The sequence below is a fragment of the Thermobia domestica genome, chromosome 3 (genome assembly GCF_964235325.1).
Source record: "Thermobia domestica chromosome 3, izTheDome1.hap1.1, whole genome shotgun sequence".
NCBI lineage: Eukaryota > Metazoa > Arthropoda > Insecta > Zygentoma > Lepismatidae > Thermobia > Thermobia domestica.
The window spans coordinates 69153274-69173389 of NC_137456.1; the positions used below are offsets into that span (position 1 = coordinate 69153274).

Sequence of the window (20116 nt, forward strand, 5' to 3'; positions counted from 1 at the left end):
CATTGTCGAAAGCTGCAGTAAAAGCATCTTTTGTGATTATCATTGCTAGTTTTATGCGTTTATGTCTATTTTACCTTAATCTATCCTAAATATGATACTTCAATAATTTTACCTTTAATGCTTTGCCTTAAAATGCAGCATATTTACTTTTAAAATCATTTGGAAAATTCAAGTTCGTACGAATTAGCAACGTAATAATCTAGTTCCTATTATTTTAAAGGAGAAAAATTTCGTAGAACTTTAAAAGGATTTTGGAACGGATTAAGTTCGCACTTCAAGGTACCACTGTATCTCCTTATGCTATAAACTTGAAAGCATTTTAAGAGAATTATTTAAGTAGAGTTGATGAATTTAATATTTATACTACCTTTTAATATATATAAACCTTCTAGTTAATTATATTGTTATTTTAATATAAATATTTTTATATAAAATAAAAAAAAAACAATTGAAGTTTTGTTATCGTGTTTATTAGTTGATGTTTTACATACACATTATTTCGTTAAGGATCTTCGTTAGGTTTGTCAGGGATAAATGTTAAAATAAGCAGTTAAGTTTATAAGTTCGTAAAGATAACATTTATAAATATGTATATGTTGATATGGACAACAGTCCGTATCGTATGATATCATTTTTGTTTATGACCAGACCTGAACATTTAACTTGTTAAGTTTTGTGGCCAGACATGTATAAACATGTTTCTCTATACAGTGCTGATATAATACGTAAAGAAGTCATTAATAGTGGATATATTCTCAATTATAAAGAAGGAATTTTTGTGAAAAATAAAAGCGTAAATGCAGAAAATCTTCGGAAAACACATCAGTTTAAATATATTTTATCTTGAGTGTTATTATTTTACATTTAGTGAATAGATTACGTTTAAATTAGTTTCAGAAATTATAATATAACGAACTTAGGACTAATATATAGATGTTATAAGTTATAAACATTGTGCTCAATCATTTTAGTTTTCTATAAATGGTAATAAGACACTCTTTGTAACAGTAATTTATATTTTTATTTTGAAATCTTCGACTTAGATTAATAGGTGTAAGCTTTCAAAATATATTACACGGACGTAGTTATTAATTTTCTATAAATTCAGGTTTTCTCTCGAAATTTGAATCTAGTAGTAGTGATTTAACTGTAAGGTATGAGAGGGTTCAATAAATTAGTAAGAAAAGGATTTAGTAATCTTCACACAGGTGCAGAGATATTTTTTGATAAACCATCGAAAATATTACCATCCAATATAGATCGGAATTAAAGAAAATAAAGTATAAATAAACTAATAGTTTGACATTTGTTTTAAGAAAAAATTATACACACAGTATAATATTATACCCAATGATAAAAAACTACGAAATCTAATTAATTGATAAATGCATTCAACTTTGTGAAATGTTTATATTTATAAGATATTTCATATTGAGATTAGAAATACATTTTGGTTATTATAAAGTAAATATTTGTGAGCAAAATGTTTGCTTCACACACCGTTTTAAAAAATATCTGGGAATAAATGTTTAAAATAAATTCATTTGTACGTTTGTAGAAATGCTAATGAAATTTTCTGTTTCTTTCTCTTAGATTGAGATTCTTTCACCAAACATACACGATCCTCTAGTATTTGCTTTACCAGATCATACCCGTTTCGCTATGGTTGATTTTCCTCTTCATTTACCTTTAGAGCTATTAGGAGTGGATACATGTTTGAAGGTACTTTCCCTCATCCTTCTGGAGCATAAGGTAGGTATTTTCCTGTCGCTCGACTTTTTATTTTGTTCCATATTAGTTAAATATACTATATTATGTTAATTGATCGCCACAACAAAATCACACACAGTACAGGGTGGACATAAAATCTCTCCCTGATAACAAACGTTAATAACAAGAAAACAAAGAATGACAGATGCATGCGGTCTGAAACATCGCTTGTATAATTCTTCATGATTTTGCCACAGCCAGTGCTCCCATCTACTGCAGCTGACTACAGCGTGACAGTCATTTGTTTAAAAATGACGTCAGCACAGCAGAAAGCGAAGTGTGTGTTGTGGTAACATGAAACAAAATCTCCCATCACAATTCAACGAATATTCAGGAGAGACTGTGGACAGCAGCCACCAGATGTTAAGATCAGAAAGGAATGGTATAGCAAGTTTATTGCAACAGGAGGTGTTTTAGACCGTGATGGAAGCAGGAGATCGAGTGTTAGTCAGGAGCGTGTGGAAGCTGTTCGTGTTGCTTTAACCCGAAACCCACGGAAATCCTTACATTGCGAACTTCTTCCTGTAGTGTTATGTTAAAGACAGGGTTTACGCAACACCTGTCCGTGATATTGCAACACTCAAAAACAGGATAAGGGTCACAATAGACACAGTGACTCCTGAAATGTTGAGTAACACATGGATGGAAATTGAATATCCCATGGATGTCTTGAGGGCAACTAATGGAGCACATGTAGAAATTCTCTAAATCAGGTAAAAAAAAAAAAAAAAGTTTGCCTATTATTTGCCGCAAACTGCATGCCCCTATCATGATCAGTTTTCTTGTTATTAATGTTTGTTATCAGGGAGTGATTTTATGCCCACTCTGTATTTGTATTTGTTATTCATAATAAGTAAAACAAATTTATAAAAAAAATAAAATTTCACGATATAGAAATAATATTTGTTATAAATGCTTTAACAACTTCAAAATCTTTCTTACTACTCGTTTGCTTACTTCACTGTACTTTGTTTATTTTAAAGATTTCATAATTGAATTTAGTCCCTTTTTGACACCAATTCACAACTTCAGGATTATATTTCTTAATACTTGTATGCTTACTTCACTTTATTTTGTTTATTATAAAGATGCCATAATAATTGGAATTTAGTCCCTTTTTGACACCGATTCACAACTTCAAGATTACATTTCCATTACGTGTGTTCATGTATATTACGTTGACTGACCATCTATAGGTAATTACTAGAGAAACATTGGAGAGAAAACAAAAATTTAAAAACTGAATGCTAACATTGTAAGGATAGAAAATAAATTCGAACTTTTTAAATGTCTCTAATAAAAGTTTTATTTACTTAAATATGAGAAATTTTTCTCTTAAAATATTTTTCTGAAATCTGTACCTATGTTAGTTGTGCAGTAGTAATCTGAATTAAGCTATGAAATGTTGCAAATTTAATTTTTACGCAACTTATAGTATAATGAGATTTTTATTTGATCTTTCTTGTTGCGGTGATTTATTTCCTTTCCTTTTATTTTGCGTACACGTATTACAGTTAATAGAAATAAGCATTCCTTCAATGTTCCAAATTTCAAACCTTTGCTTATAATTTCAGTTGCTAGTTCAGTAATCTTTACTGAAACATATAGTAAATATGGGATAAGAACTTTAGGTACTACACTATTCTATGGATAAAAGAAGTATACGCTCCTACCAGGTTGCGAATATACACTTCTCTGATTAATTCGTAAAACTGTTAACCATTTTTAATGTAATTCTGACAAAGATCGAAACATTTATTATTGAAATTATTAGCGAAAGTTTGCAATTTTGGACATAGAAAGGTTAGTTATTTCCATTAAGTGTAGTATTTGTTTTTTTTATTTTGTAAAAACACAAAATGATGATTTTGTAAATAATAGTAGATATTGAGAATATTTGCCATATTGTAAATATATTTACTATTTACTATCTCTAAATAACATTGAAAATATGTAAAATATATATATATATAGTACAAATTAAGTTGGAACTTGTCCTAACATTTACTTTATTTTTAAATCTTGCAGTTGGTGCTACAATCTCGTGATTATAATGCACTCTCAATGTCTGTGATGGCCTTTGTAACAATGATTTACCCTTTGGAATACATGTTTCCAGTAATTCCTCTTCTACCTACATGCATGAGCTGTGCGGAACAGGTAGGATTAACATTTTGGATCGGTAACATGTGATATTATTTACAGTTACTTTTGTTGTTTTGCGTTTTCATATTTTTATATACAATTAGCATTGTCTTCCTGTTAGAAATATTTCCTCTACATTAATCAAAAGATACCGAAAACTACAAAGCAATTATGTAGTTTTGTAAAAAGAAACTAAAATTATGAAAATATACGTAATGGGTAAATAGTAAATATGTTGTGATAGTAAGATGAACATATCACATGTGAATAACTTCTTTTCATTCATTTATATTTGCCATGTATTGTTTTGATATACAACTGAAATTCATTTCCTTTGAATACTAAGTAACTAATTATAATAGTACTCAAAATAGAAAATAATTCTGTAATTTTGTAATAAAATGTTAAAAGGAATACTAAGTAGATTCTGAAAATATATTTCTCAATGAGTAGCCATATTGCGTCTAGGCGTCATAGCCAAAAGAAAGAAAAAAAATATATATTTTTTAATAAACTGAAATACAGGCTGCCGAGCCGAAAACATGAAAAAATTGAACTTTAAAGTTCGATAGCTCCAAAACTATGACAACTACCATAGTCGGGTCAAGATTTCAATTAGGAACTAGATGTGCCTTATCCAAATATCCATGTTTCAGAATCCTCCGGTACTTCCACAACAATTTTTATAGAGGTTTTATTTTGGGGTTTGGGTTTTGTTTTATAGAGGTAGTTGGTGAGTATTTCAAATCATATTCCCGTAGCCAAACTCCCTCTATAATAATTAGTGCGTGAGTACCTTAGGATTCTGAAACATGGATTTTTGGATAAGACACATACTAGTTCCTAAGTGAAGTCTTGACTTTACTACAGTAGCTCCGATAATATTGGAGCTATGGACCTTTAAAGTCCTTTTTCTATGTTTTCGGCAGCCTATAACTCCTAAAGGAAGCATTTCTGCACCCAGGTTGGTCTATACTTTTTGTCTTATCTTGGTGTCAGGAATCACCTCCCAAACGTGTCGGTGTTGTTTTGAAACACCATGTATATATTTTAATATGAAATAATTTCATACGGTTTGCGTAAATTCTTGAATTTGATATAATTTTAAAAAGTAACACTTTTTTTAAAAGCTTTTAAGACTATTATATTTATTGTCTCTTTACAGCTTCTATTGGCTCCAACACCATACGTAATAGGAATTCCTGCCAGTTTTTTGCTATATAAGAAGAATTTTAGGTAAATATTAATGTTAAAGTATATGAAAAAAAAAAGAAAATGTTATGTAACTTTATAATACTAAATATTACTCGATTTTCCAAAATGTATTTTTAAGTGAAATCAAGTATGGTTTTTTGTTAGTTTTTCATCATTTACATTAAAAATAAATAATAATTGACAATGAATTCATAAATAGACGTATTGTGACTTTTCAAGGTACAATATCTACTACGTGTTAGTCAAATTAATGTTATTAATAAAATATTTAATGGAAAATATTATTGCATGTTTTCCCAGGTTACCTGATGACGTTTGGCTTATTGATTTAGATTCTAATAAAATTTCTCCGCCCTCTAACGCCGATGATATCCCTCCCCTTCCTGAGCCTGAAGGAACAATACTCAAAAATCATCTAAAACAGGTAACTATTTTTTTTATCAGATGGCTTATTACTAAAATTAATAAGAAACTATCAGTATACGTAATACTTTTTAAATTAGTTCATCAATATTGCGTTCTTAATGCTTTTTGCATAGATGTTGATGAGGAAAGTACATATACTAAGATTGTGTTAAATACTATATATATATATATTAGAAAACATTGTTTCTTATGATGTAAAAGATGATAGTTCCAGGATAACTCAAATCATTCTATCTCTTATGCAGTAACTTAGTTGTGGGACTGACATTCCCATTATGCGTACACGAGAAAATACACGCAAAAAATTATGATATTCAAAGTTTATAGATCAAGAGATATAATTTTAATACTGTAAATGAAATTTCAGCAGTTGATTTGATGGGCTCAAAATTAGTTTATCTTGTAGTGAATCAAAGATTTATTGTAGAATTAATAAGAATTGAGTGGCACAGAAGTAAAGGACTCTTATTGATTTGTGAATTATAATGAAAACTACAGAAAAGGAGATGGAAAGTTTTACTTGGCGTAAACTCTACTACAAAACAATTGCTTGCATTAAAGGGTTTGCCATATTACACCTGTTTGCTGTTTCCAGAATCCACAAGAAACTCTTTTGCCACAGTTGAGTGTAATGTAAATTATAATCTTCCGTAATCGGGGGTACGAAGGTATAACTTGTAATAATAATAATAATAAAAAAAAACCTGAAAATTTGGGTTTTTATTTTATTCAACTTACTAGAAGTCAGGCTACAAGTGTGTAAAATATTGTAAGCTTCTGAGCATGATTAAGGCAAATAAACCACTCTTTATATTGATGTAACCTTCATGCAATTTAGTATTACACAGATATAATGTCTCAAGTTGCATCTTTGTGGCATACATCATTTTACCAATTACAACTGGTTGAACTGTTTGCATTAAGCCCCAGAAGTTTGGGTTAAAACAGTTATACTTCAGCAACTATTATTTTGATACCTACGTTGTTGATGATGATGTACGTTGGGTCTCTAAAAATGTAAAACAATACACCTCAACCATTGAAACCCATTCTTAGGTTATGCATGATAGCAACAGCGTATGAAGTGATCTCTTAATTTTTTTTACTTCAACATTACGAGTACGAGAGGAAAAACAATCTTGTAGAAAAACTATGAAATCATTTTATTTGTAAAGATTCATTACTTGATCCCTGATTATATCTACATATCTGTTGACTCCATGGGTTTGCATAGAATCAAACTACAGAGACAGAATTATGTGGGCTCCTCCGAATAGGCAACCATTATCACCAACAACAGGATTTTACCTAAATTATAGGTGCTTTCTCACCATTCCTTTCAAAATTGTAAAGAATATCAAAATTCCCAGGTTCAAAAACAAGCAGCGTCAAAGACAAACAACTGAAGATTCGAGAGGTGTTCAGATTCCACCTATATAAAGGAAACGAAGTGGCTGATGTATTCAGTATGTTTAAAGTTTTACATATATCAATTCATTTTTAGACTCTATGAAAGAAAAAGAGAGAAACAAAGGAAAATCGTCAGCTGAAAGGTCTTTACTCTAACCGTCTTCCAATACAAAAATATAAAGATTTAAATGCTTTGTGTGGAAAGGAAGTAATTTCTGCAGATATAATAAGGAGTACAAAATGGTTTCCAAGAGAAATGATGTTCCGGACTGTTTAAATCAAACGGATGAAGAAGACTAAATGCTTGATACAGAGTGAGCAAGAAGGTGATGAATACAAATATTTTAGGCAAGCATGAGAATTTATAAAAAAAATCAGATATTCAATTAGTGTTTGATATTCTATGTTTGTGAAAGTAATTTGGGATTAAGTTTTATTTGTATAATTTATTGAACACATTATTTTTTTGAACTGGATAAATGAAACGCACGATTTTGAAATGTGAAAAGCAGACTAAATAAAAGACAGTAACATTCTGCATTTACATAAGAACAAAAACTAGTAATCTTTCTCATGTTCATAAGACAATCATAAAATAATAATTTTATTAGTTATTTTAATGTAAAAATTTGTTCGTTCATTAGCTGGAACCACAAATGAAAATAAAGTAAAATGACATAACCCTCAAAATCTGAAAATTTAAAAAAAATATCTATGCCTATTAGTGATTTGTGGGAGTGATTTATTGTGATACGGATAAGAAGTAGTTTTTGATTATCTGATACCATAATAATCTTGCAAGGATGTAAATTGAATTCAGAAATTAATTTCGTGCTACTCTAAAAAAAAAAAAAAAAAAAAAAAAAAAAAAAAAAAAAAAAACCCACTTAGAAACGCTGCTTACAACCTTTTACCTTAATGCTGTCGATATTATGTTATAAAATTCATTATTTAATATTAAAATATGTGAACATTACCAACTGTTCGTTCTTTTCTTTTTGACCTTGTTCAGAATAACAAAAAAATTCATGCTATCATCATGCTATCATCATAAGATTGTTTGCTATAGGTTAAAGTAGAGGATGGGAAATGCAAATAATGGAAGAATGATTTAAAATAGGGGGGAAAAAAAAGAGAAACTTGCTGTTACGGTAATACGTGCAATAGAAAACTAATATTGACCGTTTTTCAAAAACATTGTGTATTAACTTTTCCTTAAATAGTTCTTTAACTTGTGTTTTCTGTCAAGTGCAAATTTCTTGATTCTTTACTAGACGTTCAAATACAGTATAATGTCACTTTTTCTTTATTTCATATTTGTTTTAAATATTTACGTTGCCAATCAACATATTTATAATAGCTACTGTACTTTTGCTGGAGCTTCATCGGAAAGTGCAAAATTTCAAAGATAAGAATAGACAGGCTATGCAAATTCCTGTTACAAGAATTAGACGCAGGAAACTATCAAGATCAAAGTGTAAATTTTATCTTAATAACGTCCTATTCGCTGTTTTAGAAATTCGTTTTTTGTCTCTATCGTGAGTTTTTCTCAAATTACAGTAATTGGTGATGTTAAATCGTAGACTCAATGCAGGAAATCGGAAGAGATGTATATCTATTATATAAGTTGTCTAAGGCCAGAAATTACTATTATTTTAAACAAATAGATTTTTCATAGATCTAAAAGTTGTAATGAGTAGGATAAATGCTCTGTTTTTGTAGTGGCTCATTTCATCTCTTTCGCTTTTCTGTGTGTACTTTTTCTCATATTTTACTTTTCTTCTTATAATCTGAAGAAGATTCCCGTCTAACATCGACAGTATTTTAAATGCAATGTATAGTGTTTAGTAGGGTAAGCGTCTATATTTTATATGAAGATAGAAGCTTTCATTTTATATCAGCATAGTCTACACAAATAGTCTTCATAAGACACTCTTATCTCTATAAACATACTTATATATTAGTATTTTTATTAATATGCTACACGTACAGCTGTTTAACTATCCAAGGTACATCTATACGTACAGAACTTTCAAAACATAGGTTTCCAGTTGCTGATCATTTACACTCCCTACTTTGAGAACTGCTGTTTCAAGATAAAATGAGTGTACTTTTTTAAGATAAAATGAGTGTATGATTGTACAGTCAGCTATTCGGATGATTTTCGGTCAAGGAAAACCAACACCAATATCTCTTCTGGCTCTTAATAACTTAATCACTCTTTCCTTCATATTTTGGAATATTTAAATACCTAAAATGTTCAAATCTTTTTATAATATCTAGTTTGGAAATGCACTTTTTACAAGTTAATATACAATTCTATTTACTTTCCATGATAATCTCATGAAGTTTATCCTTTTCCTGTCCAATAAATTTAGTGAATTGGTGAAATATCAACTTTCTCACATCTTTATACAAAGAGAGATTTCAATTTATTAATAATGTGTATATATACATGTATATTTTTCTTTCGTTTTTCGGACCATTGTCCGCTGCTATAAATGTCTTTTCAATTTTTTAAGGAGTTATTTTTAAATTTTTTACAAGTTTATTTTAAATCCTTTTCTTTACTGTTGTTTACACGTCAGAATAAGTTTAAGTATTTCTATATATATTTTCTCTTTAAACTGTATCAAGTTTGGCACTTAACAGTGGCGTATTTAGGATTTTGTTTTGAGGGTCTATGCACAACACATGAATAAGCACTTGTATTTTTCCTTTTCACCCTCTAAAACCCAAACACACAAGGGTGTCATTGGAGAAGCAGAGGGCAATTGCCCACCTGAGATTGAGGATTAAATATATTTTAATCGATTGTCTACTAATATACTAAGAAAAACCGTGAAATTCGTATGTTGCTGGAGGATCTTGCCCCCCCTCCCCCAGTCAAATTGAAATGACGCTCCTCAAACACATATTGAATATTTGTAATCTAATTTCAACTTAACTGATTTCATTTTAGAAAAATGGAAATATTCAGTTTTATCTGTGTACGTTTTTACGTGAAAGAAAATATTGAGGCAAGTTCAAGCTGAAATATACTGATTGCAGTTTTATGGCAAGAATTGCAGACTGGTGAACCGTATGTGATATGAAACACACAAAAATTTAGCAGTGAATCTAACCTTTTATTATGTTCATGGAAGAAAAATGAAGCATCCTCTTGGCCTGCCGAATTTCTCAGGCTACTTATCCCCCCCCCCTCCTCTTGATTTTCTTTAATTCAAACATTCACCTTTCTTTATAACTAATCGATGTAAATATTCCTTTGCGATAATAACTAAAGTCCCGTTACCAGTATGTTGATATCCATGCAAGTTGGTGTGGAACACCAGTTTCACCTATCAGCAACTCTTAGTTTTGGTGTTACTGATGACGGCCGACTTGAATCACAACTAACAACGATCGAAAGTATGCTAGGAGAAACGAAAGAAAGTAGCTATTAAGTAAAAGAAACAGAATAGTAAAATAGACGAAAGAAAGAAAAGAGAACGTAGTTCTTAAATGGAATGAAATTTGACAATTACAGTATTATTTCTGAACAAAGAGCATAAGAAAATGGGAAGTCAATGAAATTCTTAAAAATGGTAGGAAGGATTATTGTTGTATGTAGAATGCGAAAACTAACAAATTTATTTTGGGGGAGGGGAGCTTGAGCCCGATAGCCCTCTAAATACGCCACTGGCACTTAATGTATGTAAATTTTATGAGATGTTGATAGGGATACTAAGGAAAATAAATTATTTTGTAAATAAATGCGGAAAATGATGTAACACACATAAATATATATATTTGTGCTTGAAAAAAGTTATTAATTTTCATTATAAATATATAATGTATTGATGTTGCATGTGTGCACTCAGTGTTCTGTTTGAATTTTAATAAAGAAAAAAAAAATATGTGTATAAACTACATCTCTATCCCTATTATCTTTTCTTCACTTCAAAGGCTATGCAACTCATGGATGAGGTTGGTCAAGGCGTAAATATCTTTCACTCGTGCACTATCTTAGTCAACTGTATATATATATATTTTTTTTAAATATACTAGTTAGAGGTTGTTTTTTCTTCAATAGCTGTATTTTCACTTTTCCTCACTGCATGTTGTAGCAACGCAGTACAAGAGATGTGTATGAAATAAAACTTTTTTTTTTTAGCTCAGATGTATTTATATGTTAGTCTTTGGTCGTGTTGTGATACATATTTTTTTCCTTTTTTGTTAACGGAAGCATAGTAGGCTGGTGTGATACTCATACTGTGATGGTTAATTCAGGATAGTAGCTTTATAGTATATAAAATAATGGTCGTAATTCAGTGCTATGATGTTCCAATTAAATTTAATTTCTCTTGATTTTATCCGGTATTCTTGCTTATTGCAGCGCTCCTTTATAGTTTAGATAGAGCTATAAGTTATATATAAAAGTAAATGTTTGTTTGTCCTGCATATAAATCCACACCGTTGGATTAGTATAGTTCTAATGAACTGAATCAAAGAGATCTAGGCTATTTAGATTTTCTTTGATACGTATCTTAAAAGAAGGAGAAGGGGATTGAAAGAGAAAGAGATGGTTCAAATTTTATGCTAAGAATAGCGAATCTCACAAACAGGGACGTACGGAAGGGGGGGGACACGGGGGTCCGGACCCCCCCCGAAATTTCGACTTTTTAAAAATTTAGCCTAATTTTAGGGGCAATTTTAGCAATTTTAATATAAAATAGCTTCATATTTAGTTTGAACCCCCCCCGAAATAAATTCCTGGGTACGCTACTGCTCACAAACTACTTATGTTAAGAAAATGAAGCTCGTTATGTAAACTCATTTAAAAAAAAAAAAGTTGAGATACACATATAATTTATAATCTGGAGAAAAATATTGTGCGGGGTAAGATACTTCTAGGAAGGGTGGAAGTAGGTAACATACAAAAATAATCGAAAAAGTCGATATTAGTATCGAGTCAATAGTTTTCGAGGTCGCTGAGATGAATAGCCACACTCCCGCTGCCGTCTAAGTCGAAGTTTAACCCTATCGACATGCGGGAGAGAAGGGTGAGAAGGAGTAAAATAATAAAATATCCGAAATGATCGAGATTAGTGTTCGGGATCGCTAAATGATTGCTGGCAAGACCGATAAAATTTAAGCCCAAGTTTAGTCACGACCATGCAGCTGCCCCGAAAATTGACTTCGGTTGTGTTAAACATAGTCTTGAGGCAATTTAATTATTAGTTGAGTTAAGAATATATTTCATAAAGTTATAAATACTTTACATAGTATCTAGTAGAAAGTATTTTTAGAAGTTTTTCATTTAGCAATATGCATGATATCACTTGGTATGTGCACCAAATATTTTCTGATAGTAAACTGCACTCATTCTATCCTGTTTGTTCGTTATATTGAATACTTTCAGTGTAAGTACTAGAAGATTAAAACATGCATAGACATAGATAATTGCATGAATTTTCGTACTTTCATATCTTTTCCCTACTTCTTCCTTTTTATTTATCTTCCTTATATTTAAATAGACCATAATGCTTTTCAATACGAGTGATTTTTTTCCGTTACTAATGATTTAGATTAACATTTTTGTTTAATAAATTCATTACTAAGCATTTTCATTTCATATTTATAATAGGGAAGATAAAAAATTAGGATATGAATTTATTTCTCTTAATCATTCATTGAGATATATATATGTAGTAGTACCAATATCTCTGAATAGATGGTTCCCAGCAATTATAATTCATTTTCCATTTTAAAGGTGAAATATAATATAAGTTATATAATATTGACAATTTCGAAGTTCATGTATCTTAGATAACTCATCAAGTTATATATAGATTTTAATTGTAGATACAAGATGTTGCCAAGAACATACCTTAACTGTTGTCTTACATTCATACAGGTACCAGGTAAATGTATCGTTCCTGTTTAAAAAGAGGTTCTTGATTTTGCTTTAAAATACTAAAAGTAAATCTGTGTACTACATTTCATATTTTATTGAAACCTCAACCTAGAATTAGCTAGATTGTCAAGTTTTATTTGAAGAATAAAGCGTCAACACCAAATCAAATTTTAAGCGTCTATACGAACTCACATATGGATAAAAATTTTAATTAAATACTAATATTCACTCCTGTTTGCTAACTTATTCTATTGAAAATGATATACATTGGAAAACCAATAAATCTTGCTGAGAGAGAGATTTAAATATTCTCTCTGTTTTCCATATACTAACATAAATATTTGAATAGAAATAGAGATATTAGATAATAATTTGATTTTACTAACTCCTTGCTTTACAATATAGTAGTTATTATGAAATGCTTTCCTAGAAATGAAAACAGACATGTCGAGTTCAAATAAAGTTAACACGTGTCATCTTGTAATTTACAAAATTAATTGGTACTTAAAGATTAATTTAGGTTCAAAGCACATTTAATATTATGTTTTTGAACGAAGTTTAGTCTTTCGGAATATATTGTCTCGGAAAATCTTGTATTTTTACATGTACACGAAATCATACAAACATTATGAAGTGTCATGTAAGATTTCAGTATGCTGATATTAAGTAACTAGAATACTTTCTGAATCATTCTTCATATATTTAAATAGAAACGTCGATATTTATAAATATATATATGCAGATATTAATTCTCCCATTAATTAAACTCTATTATCAAATTAAATTCGTTTCATATCCTCTGTCTCATGTTCTTTTGCATCAGCATATGACACAATTTTATTAATTATGTTTATAATATTTGGAAACTACTGTATATTTTATTTATTTCGTGCCTTGAAAATTGGAATAAATGCATATCTTCTATCAGATTTATTATGTTATTATTTTCATTATGATGCATGTAATCATCATAATTGTTAAGTTGCATAAATATCAATTTATAATAATTTTCTTTAATGTTTGTGTGAAATGGATGTCTCAGTGAAGTTTTGATTGAATCTTGAGAATGTTTATTAGCAAATTGGGTTCCAATTTCGCATGTGATGTAATTATAGTTTAATTTCAATTTTTTATAATTAGTGACAGACTCAAATATTAAGAGAAATTATACTGTAGATTTAGAAGTTCGATATTTAGTTGATGACGTAGCTAACAAGTGACGAATTCTTGTTTAGATATAGTTGTATTGACATTTTTTGTGTTTTATTACTAGGCTCTTACTAGTATGGCAATGTCACCCCATCCTGTCAAAGATTTGGACCAACTGAATCCCGAGAGTGTTCAAGCACTTCAGCGTGAGGCTAAATTCACTCCAATGCCTCCATTGGCCGGATTTAATCCTTTAATCTACGGGAATGATGTAGATTCAGTGGACGTAGCTACAAGGATTGCTATGGTAAGTGTTAATTTTGCATTTGTCTTCAGAAACACGAGATTTATTCCATTGTTTAAACAACATACGTATAAAAAAATACCCGCCGCCTCCATCATGTAAACTTTTTTGTCTATAGGGTAGAGTAAAATATGGTACAAGGAAGCTTATACTTTCCCCATCACCTTTTGTTATAAAAGTTATCCTCTTGAATACAATATATTACAAATAGTACAAGTTTCCTCTAATATTGTGGAGGTTTGTTGGTGTAGTTTAGCGGAGCCCAATTATTATGCATCTTAGAGCGTATAGGAAGAGTACCTCTCAATGACCAAGCGTTTTAGAGAGTTGGTGGTTTGATCAGTCGGACGAGATTGGTGTCTTCTGTGGTGTGCTCTTCTCTTTTATCCTAAAATGTCGGCTACTTCGTTGATCTCCGTCATTTACCGACCGTTGGCGATGGTGGATGTTCTTCTTCGTGGCTGTCGTCTGATGAGTGTTTACTCCAATCACGTGTTGTAGAAAAACATTGTTACATCCAGCATGGTGTGAAAACATGTGAAACCTTATAATAGGCTTGAAATGTTTATATTCCAGTTAAAGTGTGAGTTGAAGCCATTTGTGAACAACATGTATCGGAAAGCATAACGAGCTATGATACAGACAAATATTTTTTTTTATTTTTCGTTCCTTTATTTCAATCGAACTAATATTCTAAAGAATGCTAAATATCAGATGCCCGTCTGATTGTTACATTAATATTTGAATCTCTATAATGTCTGTAACATTACACTGTATAGTAACTTCTTGCGTAAATCTTTATTTCAACTGAGAAGAAAAGTCATTAATGTGCTTTTAAGTCATTACTCGAGAGTATTTATTAGCAGCCTTTCATAGATTCTGCGACATTACTACATTTCAGAGGTTTGGAAAAAAGAGCTTGAAATAAATCCGTCTATTTTGCCCTCTTATTGTCGGTTTATTATTATTCTGTAATTGAGACGTTTGACAATATTCCAAATACCAGTTCAGTTAAAAGGAACGAAATTAGTCATAATGTTACGTAAATAGAAACGAGAGAATAGATCGATGATTCCGTATCTAGATACAATTTTATGGGCTATTCGAAGGTGAAGCGATTTGTATCGTAAAAAGCGAATAGAAAATAGATAAATGGCTATTTCATTTTTCGTTTCTTTCTTTACGTAAATAATAAGATCTTCGGAAATTATTGAATCTCATACTAAGCTTCTAGGCTTCCGACTTTGCTTATTTCATTCTCAATACTGTCTATTCTTTATTTATATGGGAAGTGTTTAAATATACGTGATTTAAGCATATAAAGATTCAACATTAAATATATATATATTTCGCCACACCGATGAAATATTTACTGTACATTTTTAACGTTGAATAACTTACCTGGGGAGAACAGCTTTAAATAAATGCTTACTGGCAATCGATGATCAAATGTGTAATAAATAAATACATTAAGTAAACCTTTATACCAATAAATGTATAAAAATAAATTTTCGATTTTGAAGGCATGTGTGCTCCAAAGAAAGGGCCTATCCAGTTGCAATGATTTGAACAGACTTGAGGGAAATGGCTGAAATTCAGGCCAAATGTAGAAGAGACTATGTAAATTCTATAATCCAAAATCAAATTGTCCTAAACTATAATATATCTCAAAAACTATAAGGAGATGGCTAATTGAAAGCTTATTTTAAAGACATAATGAAGAGCTTAGAAACGATATATAGCACGTAAGGTAAATATAGATAGAACATCGTCAAAAGTCAAGTTGTTTGAGTAAAATCAATAATAATGATAAAGTATATGCATCTTCTTCGAATTACCTAGGGCGCCCTACGCGGAGGTTACATGCTTGAAATATCTCACGTCTGGATTTTCAATCTCCAGACTCGATTTAGCACGTAACGTGATTTTTGACCTGATCACGTGACACAGTCCGGTCCTTATGATAAACCGTATAGGCCCTTTATTATACAATGCAGCTTACTAGCAAGAACCATTATAATTTATAGTTCGTTATAGTCCATTGATTCTCGTAGCATAAAACTCTAAAGTTCTAGAACCGATAAACTCTTCGAAAGCATTTTGGGCTGCTACGTGGTTGTTGGAAACCTCCTTCTGCAGAAGGATATCTAGGTGCTTGAAAAAGTGCTAAGTGAAAAGTTACAATCATTATTGCACCAACTTGATGCTTAAGAAGAAAGTAAACAAATGTAGTTTTTAGAAAAATAAACGAATTCTACTTAGTTCAACATGACTTTTCTGTTAATAGATGTGAGAATTTTCATGTAGGCTGTAAAGCAACATAAACTTCTTTATTTAGAATACTACTGTTTTGTTCAGAATATAATATATCTATCTATCTATCTATCTATCTATCTATCTATCTATCTATATATAGCTATATATATAGTATTAGCGTATTTTTCTTATCACTACATATTTAATTTGTTACATAGACTATATAATTCAAGTGTTTGCATACAAATTCTAACAATAAAGAAAGTATTTTAGGTGATTTCTTTGAAACAAAACCTGACTAATTAAAAAGCTTTATTTGTAAGAATATAAATATTATTTGTATGTTCATCAATCTCTCAGGAGTGGTGCTGCACAAACTTGAATCAGAATATACTACATTTGTTGCATACGTACACTGGCTTTGTAGTTCAGCGTAGTTTTCGATAAAATCAAGTAAAACAAACTTTTTTTTGACGTTGAAAACAAAGTCGTTCGTTGTCATTAATAATTTACTCTTTTTATTCTGCTGGGTTTATTTATTTATTTATTTATTAAAAACACTGTTAAGTATCAGATTCATCTATTGTTGTTTGTCGTAACCGTGCATACATACTCCCAACAGTGACACACACACACACACACTACAAAAAATAGTTCAGTACGATGCTAAAAATTGATCTTTACTGTTTCAGTTCTCTGTGAAGTGATATTAACTCTCAAGTCAAGAGCAGTTAAATACATAAGGAACAAATAATAAAGTGATTATTAAAGTATTTGTATTAAGTTTCTCTGTGGAAATATTGATGAGTTTCTTTTCTTTATTTGAAATATTTCCAGGTTCGGTTTTTCAATTCTCAGAATTTACTAGCAAATTTTACGGAGCATACGAGAACGCTGCGGTTATATCCCCGTCCTGTGGTTGCCTTCCAGATCAACAGCTTCCTTCGTTCAAGGCCTCGGAACTCCCATTTCCTTAGCCGTTTTGCGCGGACACAGGTATGGAGTGCAATCTTTTATATATATATTTACAGTTGGCAGAATTTCCAATCCGAAATAGTAACTTTAGAAAAAAAATATTAGTATTATTAATGAAGCTATGGTATCACTTACTAAATATATATGTTTGAAGGAGCAAGAAGTTACAAACAATAATTTTTCATGCAAAATTTGCTTCTAAATAGTTCTGATAAGATATCAGTTATATCTCGTATTAAGAGGGCTACATCCTTTATGAATGAATTATATCTACTTTCTGATTGTGAGTTTTTTTTTTCATCTCCATTTTTGTTTTCGTATGCCCTTCTCTAACTGTATCGGTTATCAGGTTATTATTGATATTAATTGTAACTTATACAATATTCATACAATTAAGAATGTTAGTTAATGTTTATTCAACATTGGTGCTCGCTGTATCGGCTCCCAAGAATGTTTGTTGTTGGCATTTCAGTTTATTATCTCAGTATATTACATGATTCCACAATATACAATAATTTTGTAAACAGTACATTAAACAAATTTTCTAACACAATGTTTTGTATTTTCAGGCTGTGGAATTTTTAGCTGAATGGTCCCTTACACCCACCAATGTTGCCTTCCTTCGAGTACAGACGGGAGTGTTTGATCCTACTCTAATTGGTGATAAGCCGAAATGGTATGCTCACACGTTAGAGCCCATTAGGTTTGTTGTCTGGGATGAAAGCAGTTCACTAAGTAGTGCTTTAAGATCATTAAAACAACAGGAAAATCAGCCTACAGGTAAATGTTAGGTTTCGTGGTATGTTGAAACAAATATAAAGGTTAATTAATTAGTAATCTTGAACTCACTTAAGCATCCATATTAGTCACTTATTCGTATACTTTTCAATGACTGTTTGTTGTCAACCTCAGGACGTGTTTATTAGGAATACAAAGCCACTATATACTCGTATATAAAAGCATATACGTATCACGAAAAAGTGGCTGAAACAATTAAAATGATAATTGGGATGAATATCAATCTTAGACCTCCAAGAATTACATTGACAATTTTCGCCATGGGAAAATATCTGTGGGCGCGAAGGGATAACATGTAAAAAATAATTGAAAACGATCGATATTAGTGTTCAGTCCACAGTTTTCAAGGTTGTTGAAATGAAAAGTGACACTCTCAATACCGTTTAAGTCCAAATACATACCCATAGGCATGGGGTAAAGGGTGGGAAGAGATGGTATATAAAATCAATCGGAAACAACTGATATTAGCATTTAGTCCAGTTTTCAGAGTCGCTGAGATGAATAGTTACTATTCGTGACGTTTAAGCCAAATACATTCCCCATCGATATGGGGTGAGAGGTGAGGGTGGGAAGGGATGGTATGTCGAAATAATTGAAAACGACCAATATTAGTGTCCAATCGATAGTTTTCGTGGTCGCTGAGACAAACAGTGACACTCTCGTCATTTCTCTAAATTCTTCCTCCACATATGAAAATAATCAAAAACGATCGATAAAAATACACAATCCATAGTTTTCGGAGCTACTGAGATGAATAGTGACCACCTAATGCCATTTAAGTCCAAACTCATCCTCCATCGGCTTAGAGGTGAAGGTGGGAAGGGATAACATGTGAAAATAGTTGGAAATGACCGATATTAGTTTCCAGCCCATAGTTTTCGAGGTCTCTGAGATAAATAGTGGCATTTCCCATACGGATTTAAGAGCAAGTTCAGCCCCATCAGCATGGAGATGAGGGTTGGAGTGAAAAGGAGGTGACGTTACGTATTACTGCCAACCACGTTTTCATAGAAATGTGTATACTAAGGAGAGAGAGATTCAAATACTTTCCATAAACCTATTCTACCAGTTCAAAGAAGGTGAATTTCGATTATTAAATTAAAAATACCAATTCGTAAGTGAATTCAAAATTAATATTTTATTATTAAATACCCATTCTAACAGCTCACTAAGTAATTTATTTAAAAGTTATTAAATAAAATATTGTAGTTACAGTTCTATCATGTAATAACATAAAAAAAAAAGATAGGCAGGGACTAGAATTCAAATTATCAGCTTGCCAGACGCTTGGTGTAATTAATTGAGCTAGCAGCGACCGGACCAGTTTTGTATATGTATATGTGTTTTGGTGTTTCATTCTTTAGATCTCACTGACCAACAATCTATCGGAAATTTTTGGGAAGTAATTCAACTGTAATGGCTGCTTTAGTTTAGGAAGCTTTGACGTGTTACGATGCACGCACAATTATTTAAATTATTTTATATGCAATAGGCACCAGTAGGTGTAAAAGAGTGATGAAAAAACAAACAAAAAAAAATCTAGCCTCTAAACTGGCGGGGACTCGAACTCCGATCTCTTGTCTGCTTGATGGTTGCTCTATCAGCTGTACGACAAGTTTGTGTGTGTGTTTTGGCGCGTTATTTCTCAAACTACTACTGACTTGTCAGTACTAAAAACAATCAATAATGATAATTTGGCCACTGAATTAGTACTTTATGCAGGGTTTCCTGCATAAGATTTTTCTGTGTTATATCATCGTTGTTCTTTG

General features: G+C 31.0%; 1 protein-coding gene across 1 annotated transcript in view; it reads left to right on the plus strand.

The window, feature by feature from the left end:
• Positions 1-20116, plus strand: part of Rab3-GEF (Rab3 GDP-GTP exchange factor) — a gene marked incomplete in the record, with an annotated part of 181798 nt that overhangs the window by 72676 nt on the left and 89006 nt on the right. Inside the window, 8 exon segments of the mRNA XM_081751051.1 lie at positions 1594-1752; positions 3799-3930; positions 5081-5150; positions 5421-5554; positions 10915-10947; positions 14139-14321; positions 17412-17570; positions 18119-18329. Coding sequence (XP_081607177.1) covers positions 1594-1752; positions 3799-3930; positions 5081-5150; positions 5421-5554; positions 10915-10947; positions 14139-14321; positions 17412-17570; positions 18119-18329 — 1081 coding nt within the window.